This window comes from Cetorhinus maximus, chromosome 4 (assembly GCF_964194155.1).
Source record: "Cetorhinus maximus chromosome 4, sCetMax3.hap1.1, whole genome shotgun sequence".
Taxonomy (NCBI): domain Eukaryota; kingdom Metazoa; phylum Chordata; class Chondrichthyes; order Lamniformes; family Cetorhinidae; genus Cetorhinus; species Cetorhinus maximus.
The window spans coordinates 175,012,215-175,024,771 of record NC_135882.1 but is presented as its reverse complement, the minus strand read 5'-3'; the positions used below and the strand labels follow the sequence as shown (position 1 = coordinate 175,024,771).

Here is a 12,557-nt window from a genome sequence, read left to right as displayed (position 1 = left end):
TAAATCTCATTCAGTTCGGTGGGACCGTAAAAATCCCGCTGGATGGGAGGGGCCGATAACTTTACACCACAGAAACAGGCCATTTGGCCCAACCAGTCCATGCTGGCTTTTTTGCCCCAAGTGAGTCTTTTCTCATCTCTCCTCATCTAAATCAATCATCATAACCCTCTATTCCCTTCTGCTCCATTTTCTTATCTAGCTTCCCCTCAAGTATATCTATAATATTTGCTTCAAGCACTTCCTGTGGTGGCCAGTTCCACATTCTCACCGCTCTCTGGGCAAAAGAGTTGGGATTCCTGATGTTCTCCCCCCCCCCACCCCACCCCCCCCCCCCCACCCCCCCCACCCCCCCCCCCCCACCCCCATGCAGCTTGCTCCTGTCCTACTCCCAAATCCCTGTCAGCTCAGCATATGCTGGCGAGTGTGAGGTGGAAGAAGCTCCTATGGGAGAAACAGCTCTTGTGGAATGGCAAACTCTTTACCCAGCATGCATAGCGACAGAGAAACCCCTCTATCTCTGGGAATGAATGTGAGCATGGTTCTGTCTCAGGGCCAGAACAGCCTTCTGCCAATATGCACACTGGGTAAAGAACTCCCCCTTCATCTGCAATTTTTATTCCTGTACATCCACCGACCCCTGTGAAAATAAGAACAGCTGCAAAATATGACAAGCTGAAGCCAGTTCCTAAGGTCTTCATAATTTACAGGTTTCACCAAAATTAACATAATACCTTAGCGCAATCGATATGTTAGTGCTGCATCAACTTATCTTCACCAGCCATATAAATACTGTGGGTACAAGAGCAGGTCAGATGTGGTGAGTAACTCACCTCCTGACTCTCCAGAGCCTGTCCACCATCTACAAGGCACAAGTCAGGAGTGTGATGGAATACTCCCCACTTGCCTGGATGAGTGCAGCTCCCACAACACTCAAGAAGCTTGACACTGTCCAGGACAAAGCAGCCCACTTGATGACCACATCCACAAACATTCTCTCCCTCCACCACCGATGCACAGTAGCAGCAGTGTGTACCATCTACAAGATGCACTGCAGAAATTCACCATGGCTCCTTAGACAGCATCTTCCAAATCCATGACCTCTACCATCTAGAAGGACAAGGGCAACAGACACATGGGAACACCACCACCTGGAAGTTCCCCTCCAAGTCACTCACCATCCTCACTTGGAAATATATCGCTGTTCCTTCACTGTCGCTGGGTCAAAATCCTGGAACTCCCTCCCTAACAGCGCTGTGGCTGTACCTACACCACAGGGACTGCAGCAGTTCAAGAAGGCAGCTCACCACCACCTTCTCAAGGGGCAACTAGGGATGGGCAACAAATGCCAGCGATGCCCAAATCCCGGGAACGAATAACAACAAACAACAAAATAAATGGATCCATACTGAATGGGGCAAGACATCACAATCTAATTGAGGGTGAATCATAACCACAAACTCTCCGAATTGGAGTCTCAGGTTCAACCAATCCCTGAATTCAAAAAATTTGCATTTATAATTCAGGCTCAGTTAAATTTCTGTTAACTGGAATATAGAAGGTTAACGAGTGATTTAATGGAGGCTTTTAGGATTTTGAAATGAACTGATCGAGTAGATAGAGAGAAACTTTCTCTGCCCGTCGGGGAGTCGAGGACAAGGGGACATAACCTTAAAGTCAGAGCCAGAACACGCAGAAGAGCAATTAGGAAACACTTATTCACCAAAAGGGTGGTGGATTTGTAGACCTCTCTTCTGCAAAAGGAAGTGGACCATCGTCCAATTAACAATTTCAAATCCGAGATCGATGGATTCTTCAACTCAACGGTGTAAAGGGTCACAGAGTCAAGGCAGGTAAATGGATGTCAATGATTTCGTTGAATGGCAGAATGGGTTCGAGGGGTAGAATGGCCTCCCCCTCTTCCCACAATCCGCCTGGGATCCTTAAAAAAAAAATCCCACGCAATGGAACATCTTTTTAAAAGAGGGTGATTTCTGTTGTAGCAAAGAGTCATAAATAACACGTGTCATCAACACAGCATAATTATTCTCAAATACCTGCAATTCTGTTTGGAAGAAAAACTTCTGCGGGCACTGTGAGCAGTCATAGATCTTGTCCTCCTGGCCATGGGCAGAAAAGATATGATGCTGCAACTTGCTTGCTTGAACAAACACTGGAGAAGGAAGAAAGGCAAAAGAGTTAATGGACTGTTCTGGAAGGTGGTGCAGTCGTTTATATACACAAGCATTAATACACAAACACACACACTCCAACATACACATACACAGGGACTCAAACACACACAGACACACTCACACACACAGATCCCAGGGATCTGGGAAATTCCCCATTGGAAGTTCAAACTTCCTCAGCAATTCCCACTGAGTCGGTGCGCTGGGATTTCCAAGGGGTCCCGGTGTGCATCTCGGTGTGTCGAGTCTCCAACACTCCGAAAACTGGAAGATCTGGGCCACGTCACACACACTCTCTCACACACACTCTCACACACAATCTCTCACACTCACTCCAACACACACTCACATATACACCCTCTCACACACACTCTCACACACAATCTCTCACACTCACTCCAACACACACTCACATATACACACTCTCACACACAATCTCTCACACTCACTCCAACACACACACATATACACCCTCTCACACACACTCTTTCAGACACACACTCCAACATACTCTCACATATACACTCTCTCACGCACACTCCCTCAAACACACACTCTCATATATACATTCTCACACACACACTCTCTCACTCACACACACACAATATCTCACACTCACTCCAACACACACTCACATATACACCCTGTCACACACACTCACTCAAACACACTCTCCAACACATTCTCACACAATACATTCTCACACATACACTTCACAGTCACACACACACAATCACACTCACACTCCAACGCACTCTCACATCTACACCCTCTCGCACACAATCTCTCACTCATACACACTCTCCAACACACTCTCACACAATACATTCTCACACACACTTCACAGTCACACACACACATACAATCACACTCCAACACACTCTACATACACACTCTCTCACACACGCACACACACAATCTCTCACACTCACTCCAACACACACTCGCATATACGGCCTCTCACACACTCTCTCAAACACACACTCTCCAACACACTCTCACACAATACATTCTCACACACACACTTCACAGTCACACACACACAATCTCTCACACTCACACTCCAACACACTCTCACTCATACACCCTCTCACACACACTCTCTCACTCACACACACCCTCCAACACACTCTCACACATACTCTCTCATGCACCCTCTCTCACACGGACACTCCAACACACTCTCACATATACTTGGTTTATTTGGACTTTCAGAAGGCTTTCGACAAAGTCCCACATAAGAGATTAGTGTGTAAAATTAAAGCACATGGGATTGGGGGTAGTGTATTGAGATGGATAGAAAACTGGTTGGCAGACAGGAAACAAAGAGTAGGAATAAATGGCTCTTTTCCCGAATGGCAGGCAGTGACTAGTGGGGTACCGCAGGGATCGATGCTGGGACCCCAGCTATTCACAATATATATTAATGATTTAGATGAGGGAACTAAATGTAATATCTCCAAATTTGCAGATGACACAAAGCTGGGTGGGAGGGTGAGCTGTGAGGAGGATGCAGAGATGCTTCAGTGTGATTTGGACAAGCTGAGTGAGTGGGCAAATGCTTGGCAGATGCAGCATAATGTGGATAAATGTGAGGTTATCCACTTTGGTAGCAAAAACAGGAAGGCAGATTATTATCTGAATGACTATAAATTGAGAGAGGGGAATGTGCAACGAGACCTGGGTGTCCTTGTACACCAGTCGCTGAAGGTAAGCATGCAGGTGCAGCAGGCGGTAAAGAAGGCAAATGGTATGTTGGCCTTCATAGCCAGAGGATTCAAGTACAGGAACAGGGATGTCTTGCTGCAATTGTACAGGGGCCTTGGTAAGACCACACCTGGAATATTGTGTGCAATTTTGGTCTCCTTATCTGAGGAAGGATGTTCTTGCTGTAAAGGGAGTGCAGCGAAGGTTTACCCGACTGATTCCTGGGATGGCGGGACTGACATATGAGGAGAGATTGAGTCGGTTAGGATTATATTCGCTGGAGTTCAGAAGAATGAGGGGGGATCCCATAGAAACCTATAAAATTCTAACAGGACTTAGACAGGGTAGATGCAGGAAGGATGTTCCCGATGGTGGGGGAGTCCAGAACCAGGGGTCACAGTCTGAGGACACGGAGTAGACCATTTAGGACTGAGATGAGGAGAAATTTCTTCACCCAGAGAGTGGTGAGCCTGTGGAATTCGTTACCACAGAAAGTAGTTGAGGCCAAAACATTGTATGTTTTTAAGAAGGAGTTAGATATAGCTCTTGGGGCGAAAGGGATCAAAGGGTATGGGAAGAAAGCGGGAGCAGGCTATTGAGTTGGATGATCATAATGAATGGTGGAGCAGGCTTGAAGGGCCAAATGGCCTACTCCTGCTCCTATTTTCTATACTTATGTTTCTATATACACACTCTCACACACACAATCGCTCACACTCACACTCCAACACACTCTCAGACATACTCTCTAACACACACATTCCAATATACACACACTCTCTCAGTCACACTCTTATCGACACACACTCTCTCACAAACACATTCCAACACATTATCTCACTCACACACTCTCTCTCACACACACACACAAACTCTGCCAACCACCCTCAAGAAACACACTCTCAGACAAACACACATCAACACACTCTCAAACACTCCCTCTCACAATCACACACACTCTCAACTGATACACACACTCACTCACACAGTCTCTCACACACACACACTCTAATACACACACTGTCTCACTCAAACTCTCACAAGCTCTCTCACACTCTCTCTCGCACACACTCCCTTAAACAAAGGGTGGAATTTTATGGCCCCTCCCACCAGCTCACTGCATTTTCCAGCCTACCCTCACCACGGTGGACTGTAAAATTCTGCCCATACGCTCTCTCTCAAACCCTCCTACACACACTCTCACATTCTTCATTAACAGCACGGTGTAAGCTACATTAAATTTACAGTACTGTTATAACAGCCCATTTGGCCCGACTAGCCCATGCCAGCATTTATAATCCACATTGAATTATTTTTACCTCATCCTTTTATTTTTCTTCCTTTAACCAATTCCTTCCCTTTTTGTAATATTTCTCTCGTTATTATAATGATATAACAGCTTCAGCTTATTGACTTTGTAAGGCACCAATCGCTCGTAAGGGATTGAATAAACACATTGTGGGTTCATTTATTTAGGCTAGGTACAAGGGAACAGTTATTCATAGGCAGAACGCTTGAAGGCATCAGAGCTGTGTGCGTGTGCTCTGCTCAAAGCAGAAGTGAAACCAAGACTGGATCACAAGACACATTTCCCTTCTAGTGATGTCATGTTGATATCCCTTAAAGGCATCTCCTGCAACATCTCCGCACTCCCTGTTTTCAATTTCTCTCTCATTTTCCAGTTACTCTGTAAATCCTTTCTGCGTGAACAACTGCTTCTGTCTAGTTGCAATATTCCTCTGCTCTGTATTTGATTGTTGCTGCTGCTCTAGTCTCTCAGTTGCCGCTGGATGTTGCTGTTTGTCCTGCAGCTCACCGTTATTAAGTTGTCTGTGCTGTCCTTTATTGACTCTCGATGCACAGGTGGCCATTCTGCCCATTGTGCCTGTGCCAACTCTTTGAAGGAGCTATCCAATTAGTCCCACTCCCCCTGCTCTTTCCCCCCCAAAGCCCTCAAATTCTTTCCTTTTGAAGATTTATCCAACTCCCCTTGTCAAAGTTACCAATGAATCTGCTTCCACCTCCCTTTCAGGCAGCCGTTCCAGATCACAACAACTCACTGTGTGACTAAAAAAAAAAAATCTCCTCATCTTCCTCTCTGGTTCTTTTGCCAATTATACGAAATCCATGTCCTCGGGTTACTGATCTTTCTGCCACTGGAAACATTTTCTCCTTATTTATTCTTATCAAGACCCTTATCAGGGCAGCGAAAATGTGGCAATTTGCTCGGGCTTTCTGTCTCAGGCTTGTACTTTTAGCTGATGTGATGTAAAGCACTAGGGCCGGGGAGGTATTTTCTGGAGCCCTCACGTCTGGTCAGGCAGTGGCTATAAGTGACGCCAAGGGATCATCAGGCCTCTTCCTCGGCTAACACGAGGACAGTGTAATGAGCACCTTCGGCGGGCAGCGGACTGATCGAGGGTCTTCCTAAGGCCCAGGATGGGAGCTGGGAGAGGCTGCCGCAGGCCCAAAGCAGGAGACCCAAGGTTGATCTTTGAACCAGTTTGTCTAGCCCACCTTTGACAGCGAATTCTCGAGAAACCACAGCAGCAATGCTTTCAATTTTAATGAATACAAACAAGGCCTAAAAAAAAAAAACGAAGGGAAGTTTACCAGTGAGACACACCATTAATAATTGAATGGTATATGCCACAGGCACTGTTTGGGTTGGGAAAAGAGATTTTTCTGAAGGATGCCTGATGCACTGTGACCTAGAAGGTTTGTTGACACGCTATCATTATAGATAGACAGGCAAGGAATAATGATAGAGTCTGTCTCAAACAACAATAAACCAAGCATCATTAATTAAATACCCAGCCTCTTGTCAAGCTCTGCAGCGAACTGACATTGGATGCTCCTCCACTGAAAACTGATAACCATCTTATCAAATCTGACATGGGGTGGGGGGGGAGGGGCGGTTTCACTGATGATGGTGGGTGAGGGTTACCAACGCTCCAGGATTGCCATGGAGCCTCCTGTAATTGAATATTAATCTTCAGGACAGGGCAGGGAGCGACACGTGGAAGAAAGATCATTGAGGTCCTCATAAAAATGTCGTGTCTTCTTCGTTTTCCTTCAACGCGTTTGGTTGTCAGTTGTGAAAGCACTGGAGATTGGAGAGGCAAAGACAATTTGACTGACTAGTCCAGGGTCATCCGATCAGGTCATGAAGAGTCTCTTTTGCTCTCTGATTGGCTGTGGGAAGGATGGACACCGCGCGATGGACTGACAATGGCGGGAGTATGGGGGTGGGGGCGTTTGGAGGCAGGAGGCCTTGTGATGAAACCTCCGGGAATGCGTCACTGCATCTTCTTTAGCCAGAGAGTGGTGAATCGATGGAATTCATTGCCACAGAAGGCTGTGGAGGCCAGGTCATTGAGCGTATTTAAGACCGAGATAGATAGGTTCTTGACTGGTAAGGGGATCAAAGGTTACAGGGAGAAGGCGGGAGAATGGGGTTGAGAAACTTATCAGCCATGATTGAATGGCGGAGCAGACTCGATGGGCCGAATGGCCTAATTTCTGCTCCTATGTCTTATGGTCTATCTGCGAGGTTCAGAGCTTTGTGGATAGCGTGTTTAGAGATGTGGTCACCCCACAGCTGAAGAGTATGTGGGGAGAGAGGGAATGGGTGACCACCAGGCAGTCAGGGAGAAACAGGCAGGTAGTGAGGGTGTACCCTGAGTGCATCCCACTCTCCAACCAGTATTCAGTTCTACATGCTGATGAGAGTAATTCAATAGTTAGAGGAATAGGCGTTTTGGTGACAGAAGATGTGAATAAAACATGGTGCGTTGCCTCTATGGTGTCAGGGTCAAAAATGCCACTGAGTGGCTGCAAAGCACCCTCAATGGAGAAGGTGAACAGCTAGCAGCCGTGGTCCATATTGGTGTCAATGACACGGGTAGTAAGAGGGATTTGGTCCTGTAGTCTGAATTTAGGGAGCTAAATTAGCAAGCAGGGACTCAAAAGTGATAATCTCCGGATTACCCCTATTGCCACCTGCAGGTGAGTACAGAACTAGGAGGATAAGGCAGATGAATGTGTGGCTAGAAAGATGGTGCAGGAGGGAGGGCTTTAGATTCCTGGGACACTGCGACCAGCTCTGGGGGAGATGGCACCTGTGCAGGCCGGACAGGTTACACCTGAACCGAGCCGGGACCAATTTCCTTCTGGGGCAATTTGCTAGTGCTATTGGAAAGGATTTAAAATTGGCAGGGGTGTGGGAGCCAGGCGATAATGTCAGAGAGGAATACCAAGGTGCACAGAACAGTGGGAGAGACAGATAGTATTACAGTGGGAAATATTAGGGTATTAAGTAAGTCCAGCATAAGAGGGAAATAATAATGTCTAAATCAGGGTTACAGTGCATGTTTGTGAATGCACAGATTGTGGTAAATAAGACTGGTGAGTTGTCTGCACGGACCACCAGGTGGGAATATGATGTTGTGGCTAAAACAGAGACCTGGCTCAAAGAAGGGCAGGTCTGGGTGTTAAATATTTCTGGATACAAGGTGTTCAGGAAAGATAGGAGAGGAAGAAAAGGGGGAGGGGTGGCTGTATTGGTTAAGGAGAGCATTGCAGTGCTGGAGAAAGAGGATGTCCCAGTGGGATCAAGGGCAGAATCTATTTCGTTAGAGCTAATGACCAAAAAAGGTGCAATTACATTGCTCGGCGTAGCCTATAGGCCACCAACTAGTGAGAAGGATGTAGAGGAACAAATTTGCAAGGAGATTACAGAGAGGTGCAAGAACTATAGAGTACTTATAATGAGGGACTATAATTATCTGAATATAGACTGGGATAGTAGTAGCATAAAGGGCAGGGAGGTGCAAGAGTTTCCAAAGTGTGTTCAGGAAAGTTTTCTTCAGCAGTATGCTTCCAGTCCAACGAGGAAGGAGGCACGGCTAGACCTGGTTCATGGGAATGTGGTGGGCCAAGTAGATCAAGCGTCAGTAGAACATTTAGGGGCCAGTGATTATTGTATCATATGTTGAGGCTGACTATAGAAAAGGACAAAGAACAGTCCAGAGTAAGAATAATTAAGTGGGGGAAAGCCAACTTCAATGGGGTAAGAATGGATCTGGCCCAGATAAATTGTAATCAAAGGTTGGAAGAAAAATCTATGACTGAATAATGGACTGCTTTTAAAGAGAAGATAGATCAAGTACAGTCAAGGTATATTCCCATGAAGGGGAAAGGTAGGGCAAACAAATCCAGAGCTCCCTGGGATACAAAAGAGATAGCGATTAAGACAAAGTACAAAAAGTGTGCTTATGACAGATGATAGGTGGATAATGCAACTGACAGTCAGGCTGAACATTGAAGGTTTAGAGTGAAAAGTGAAAAACAAGTGAAAATGAAAAACAAAAAACAGAAGCAAAGAGGGAGTGTGAGGAGAGACTGGCAGCTAAAATAAAAGGGAATCCAGTAATCATCTACAGACATATAAATAGTAAAAAGATGGTAAGAGGAGTGGAGGCGATTATAGACCAAAAAAGGGATTTACACTTGGAGGCAGGGGGCATGGCTGAGGTATTGAATTTACGCTTTGCATCTGTCTTTACCAAGAAAGAAGATATTGCCCTGATCATGGTGAAAGAGGAGGTAGTTGAAACACATGAATGGTATAAAATTGATAAGGAGAGGATATTGGATGAGTTAGCTTTACTTAAAGTGGATAACTAAATAACTAAATATATACTTTGGTTCTGTCTTCACAAAGGAGGACACAAATAACATACCAGAAATGTTGGGGAACACAGGGTTTAGTGAGAGGGAGGAACTGAAAGAAATCAGTATTAGTAGGCAAATGGCTTTGGGGAAATTGATGGGATTGAAGGCCGATAAATCCCCAGGGTTTGATAATCCACATCCCAGAGTACTTAAGGAAGTGGCCCTAGAAATAGTGGATGCATTGGTGGTCATCTTCCGAGATTCTATAGACTCTGGAACAGTTCCTACAGATTGGAGGGTAGCTAATGTAGCCCCACTATTTAAAAAGGGAGGTAGGGAGAAAACAGGGAATTATAGACCAGTCAGCCTGATATCGGTAGTGGGGAAAATTCTAGAGTCCATTATAAAAGATTTAATAGCTGAGCACTTGGAAAACAGTGACAGAATCGGACAGAGTCAGCATGGATTTATGAAATAATTCTTGACAAATCTACTGGAATTTTTCGAGAATCTAACTAGTAGAGTTGATGAGGGGGAGCCAGTGGATGTGGCTTATTTGGACTTTCAGAAGGCTTTCGACAAAATCCCACATAAGAGATTAGTGTGTAAAATTAAAGCACATGGGATTGGGGGGTAGTGTATTGAGATGGATAGAAAACTGGTTGGCAGACAGGAAACAAAGAGTAGGAATAAATGGGTCCTTTTCCGAATGGCAGGCAGTGACTAGTGGGGTACCGCAGAGATCGGTGCTGGGACCCCAGCTATTCACAATATATATTAATGATTTAGATGAGGGAACTAAATGTAATATCTCCAAATTTGCAGATGACACAAAGCTGGGTGGGAGGGTGAGCTGTGAGGAGGATGCAGAGATGCTTCAGTGTGATTTGGACAAGTTGAGTGAGTGGGCGAATGCATGGCAGATGCAGTATAATGTGGATAAATGTGAGGTTATCCACTTTGGCAGCAAAAACAGGAAGCAGATTATTATCTGAATGGCTATAAATTGAGAGAAGGGAATGTGCAACAAGACCTGGGTGTCCTTGTACACCAGTCGCTGAAGGTAAGCATGCAGGTGCAGCAGGCGGTAAAGAAGGCAAATAGTATGTTGGCCTTCATAGCCAGAGGATTCAAGTACAGGAACAGGGTTGTCTTGCTGCAATTGTACAGGGCCTTGGTGAGACCACACCTGGAATATTGTGTGCAGTTTTGGTCTCCTTATCTGAGGAAGGATGTTCTTGCTATAGAGGGAGTGCAGCGAAGGTTTACCCGACTGATTCCTGGGATGGCGGGACTGACATATGAGGAGAGATTGAATCGATTAGGATTATATTCGCTGGAATTCAGAAGAATGAGGGGGGAATCTCATAGAAACCTATAAAATTCTAACAGCGCTAGACAGGGTAGATGCAGGAAGGATGTTCCCGATGGTGGGGGAGTCCAGAACCAGGGGTCACAGTCTGAGGATATAGGGTAGACCATTTAGGACTGAGATGAGGAGAAATGTCTTCACCCAGAGAATGGTGAGCCTGTGGAATTCGCTACCACAGAAAGTGGTTGAGGCCAAAACATTGTATGTTTTTAAGAAGGAGTTAGATATAGCTCTTGGGGTGAAAGGGATCAAAGGGTATGGGGAGAAAGTGGGAGCAGGCTATTGAGTTGGATAATCAGCCATGATCATAATGAATGGCGGAGCAGGCTTGAAGGGCTGAATGGCCTATTCCTGCTCCTACTTTCTATGTTTCCATAAGACCATAAGACATAGGGGCAGAAATTAGGCGATTCGGCCCATCGAGTCTGCTCCGCCATTCAATCATGGCTGATAAGTTTCTCAACCCCATTCTCCAGCCTTCTCCCCGTAACCTTTGATCCCCTTACCAATCAAGAACCTATTCTATGTTTCTATAAAGCACCAGGACCAGATTAGGAGCATCCAAGGGTACCGAGGGAAATGAGTGGAAATTGTGGACGCACTGGCTGTAATTTTTCAGTCTTCCTTAGACTCAGGGGTGGTACTATAGGACTGGAGAATGGCAAATGTTACACCCCTGTTCAGAAAAAGGGTGTAAAGATTAGCCCAGCAACTACAGGGGTAGACGGTTGGATGCTCTCCCAGGTGCCTATTCATCATGTGCTGTAACTGATTTGGCTATGGAGGGTTTCACAATCAAAAACCCAATGCCGTCTTCACCTTATGGGCAATTCATAAACAGACGACAGGAGTACTATAAAAAAATGAAGATTTGCTAAAACATTTGTTTTATAAATCACTGTTTCGGACTCCACTTGAATTTTATGCCCAATTCCGGGCACCGCACTTTAGGAAGGATGTCAAGGCCTTGGAGAGGGAGCAGAGGAGATTGACAAGAAAGTACCACAGATGAGGGCCTAAAGTTACGGGGAGAGAAGCTGGGATTGTTCTCCTTAGAGCAGAGAAGGTCGAAGGTTAAGGGGAGATTTAATAGAGGTGTTCAAAATTACGAAGTGTTTTGATAAAAGGAGAAATGAGGAGAAACCATTTCCAGTGGCAGGAGGGTCGGTAACCATCGGGACACAGATTTAAGGGAATTGGAAAAAGATCCAGATGGGGGAGATGAGGAGGATTTTTATTCATGCAGTGAGCTGTTGTGATCTGGAACATGTTGCCCGAAAAGGGCGGTGGAAGCAGATTCAGGAGTAACTTTCAAAAGGGAATTGGATAAATACTGGAATGTTAAAAAAAATGCAGGGATCAAGGGAAGGGCAATGGGGAGCAAAACTAAGTGAACAGCTCTTTCCAAGAGACAGCAGACGATGATGGGCTGAAAGGTCTCCTCTGCAATATGAAGCAGTAAAGGGATAAAGATAAGTGGAAAAAGTATCTGGAGGTCCTTCTGATCCTCTGAACCCTGAGGCAGTTCAGCGCCTGCAGCAACAGATGAGCTAACCCAGGGAGAGGCGGGTAAGGGTGGACACACCATGTTGTGCAGTCACCAATATAGCTTT

General features: G+C 45.6%; 1 protein-coding gene across 6 annotated transcripts in view; it reads right to left on the bottom strand.

Moving 5' to 3' along the window:
• Positions 1–12,557, bottom strand: part of znf521 (zinc finger protein 521) — a 530,556-nt gene that overhangs the window by 81,620 nt on the left and 436,379 nt on the right. For all 6 annotated transcript variants that reach the window (XM_078541146.1, XM_078541148.1, XM_078541147.1 and 3 more), the window contains one exon: positions 2,055–2,170. In XM_078541146.1, coding sequence (XP_078397272.1) covers positions 2,055–2,170 — 116 coding nt within the window. The remainder of the gene's footprint in view (positions 1–2,054; positions 2,171–12,557) is intronic.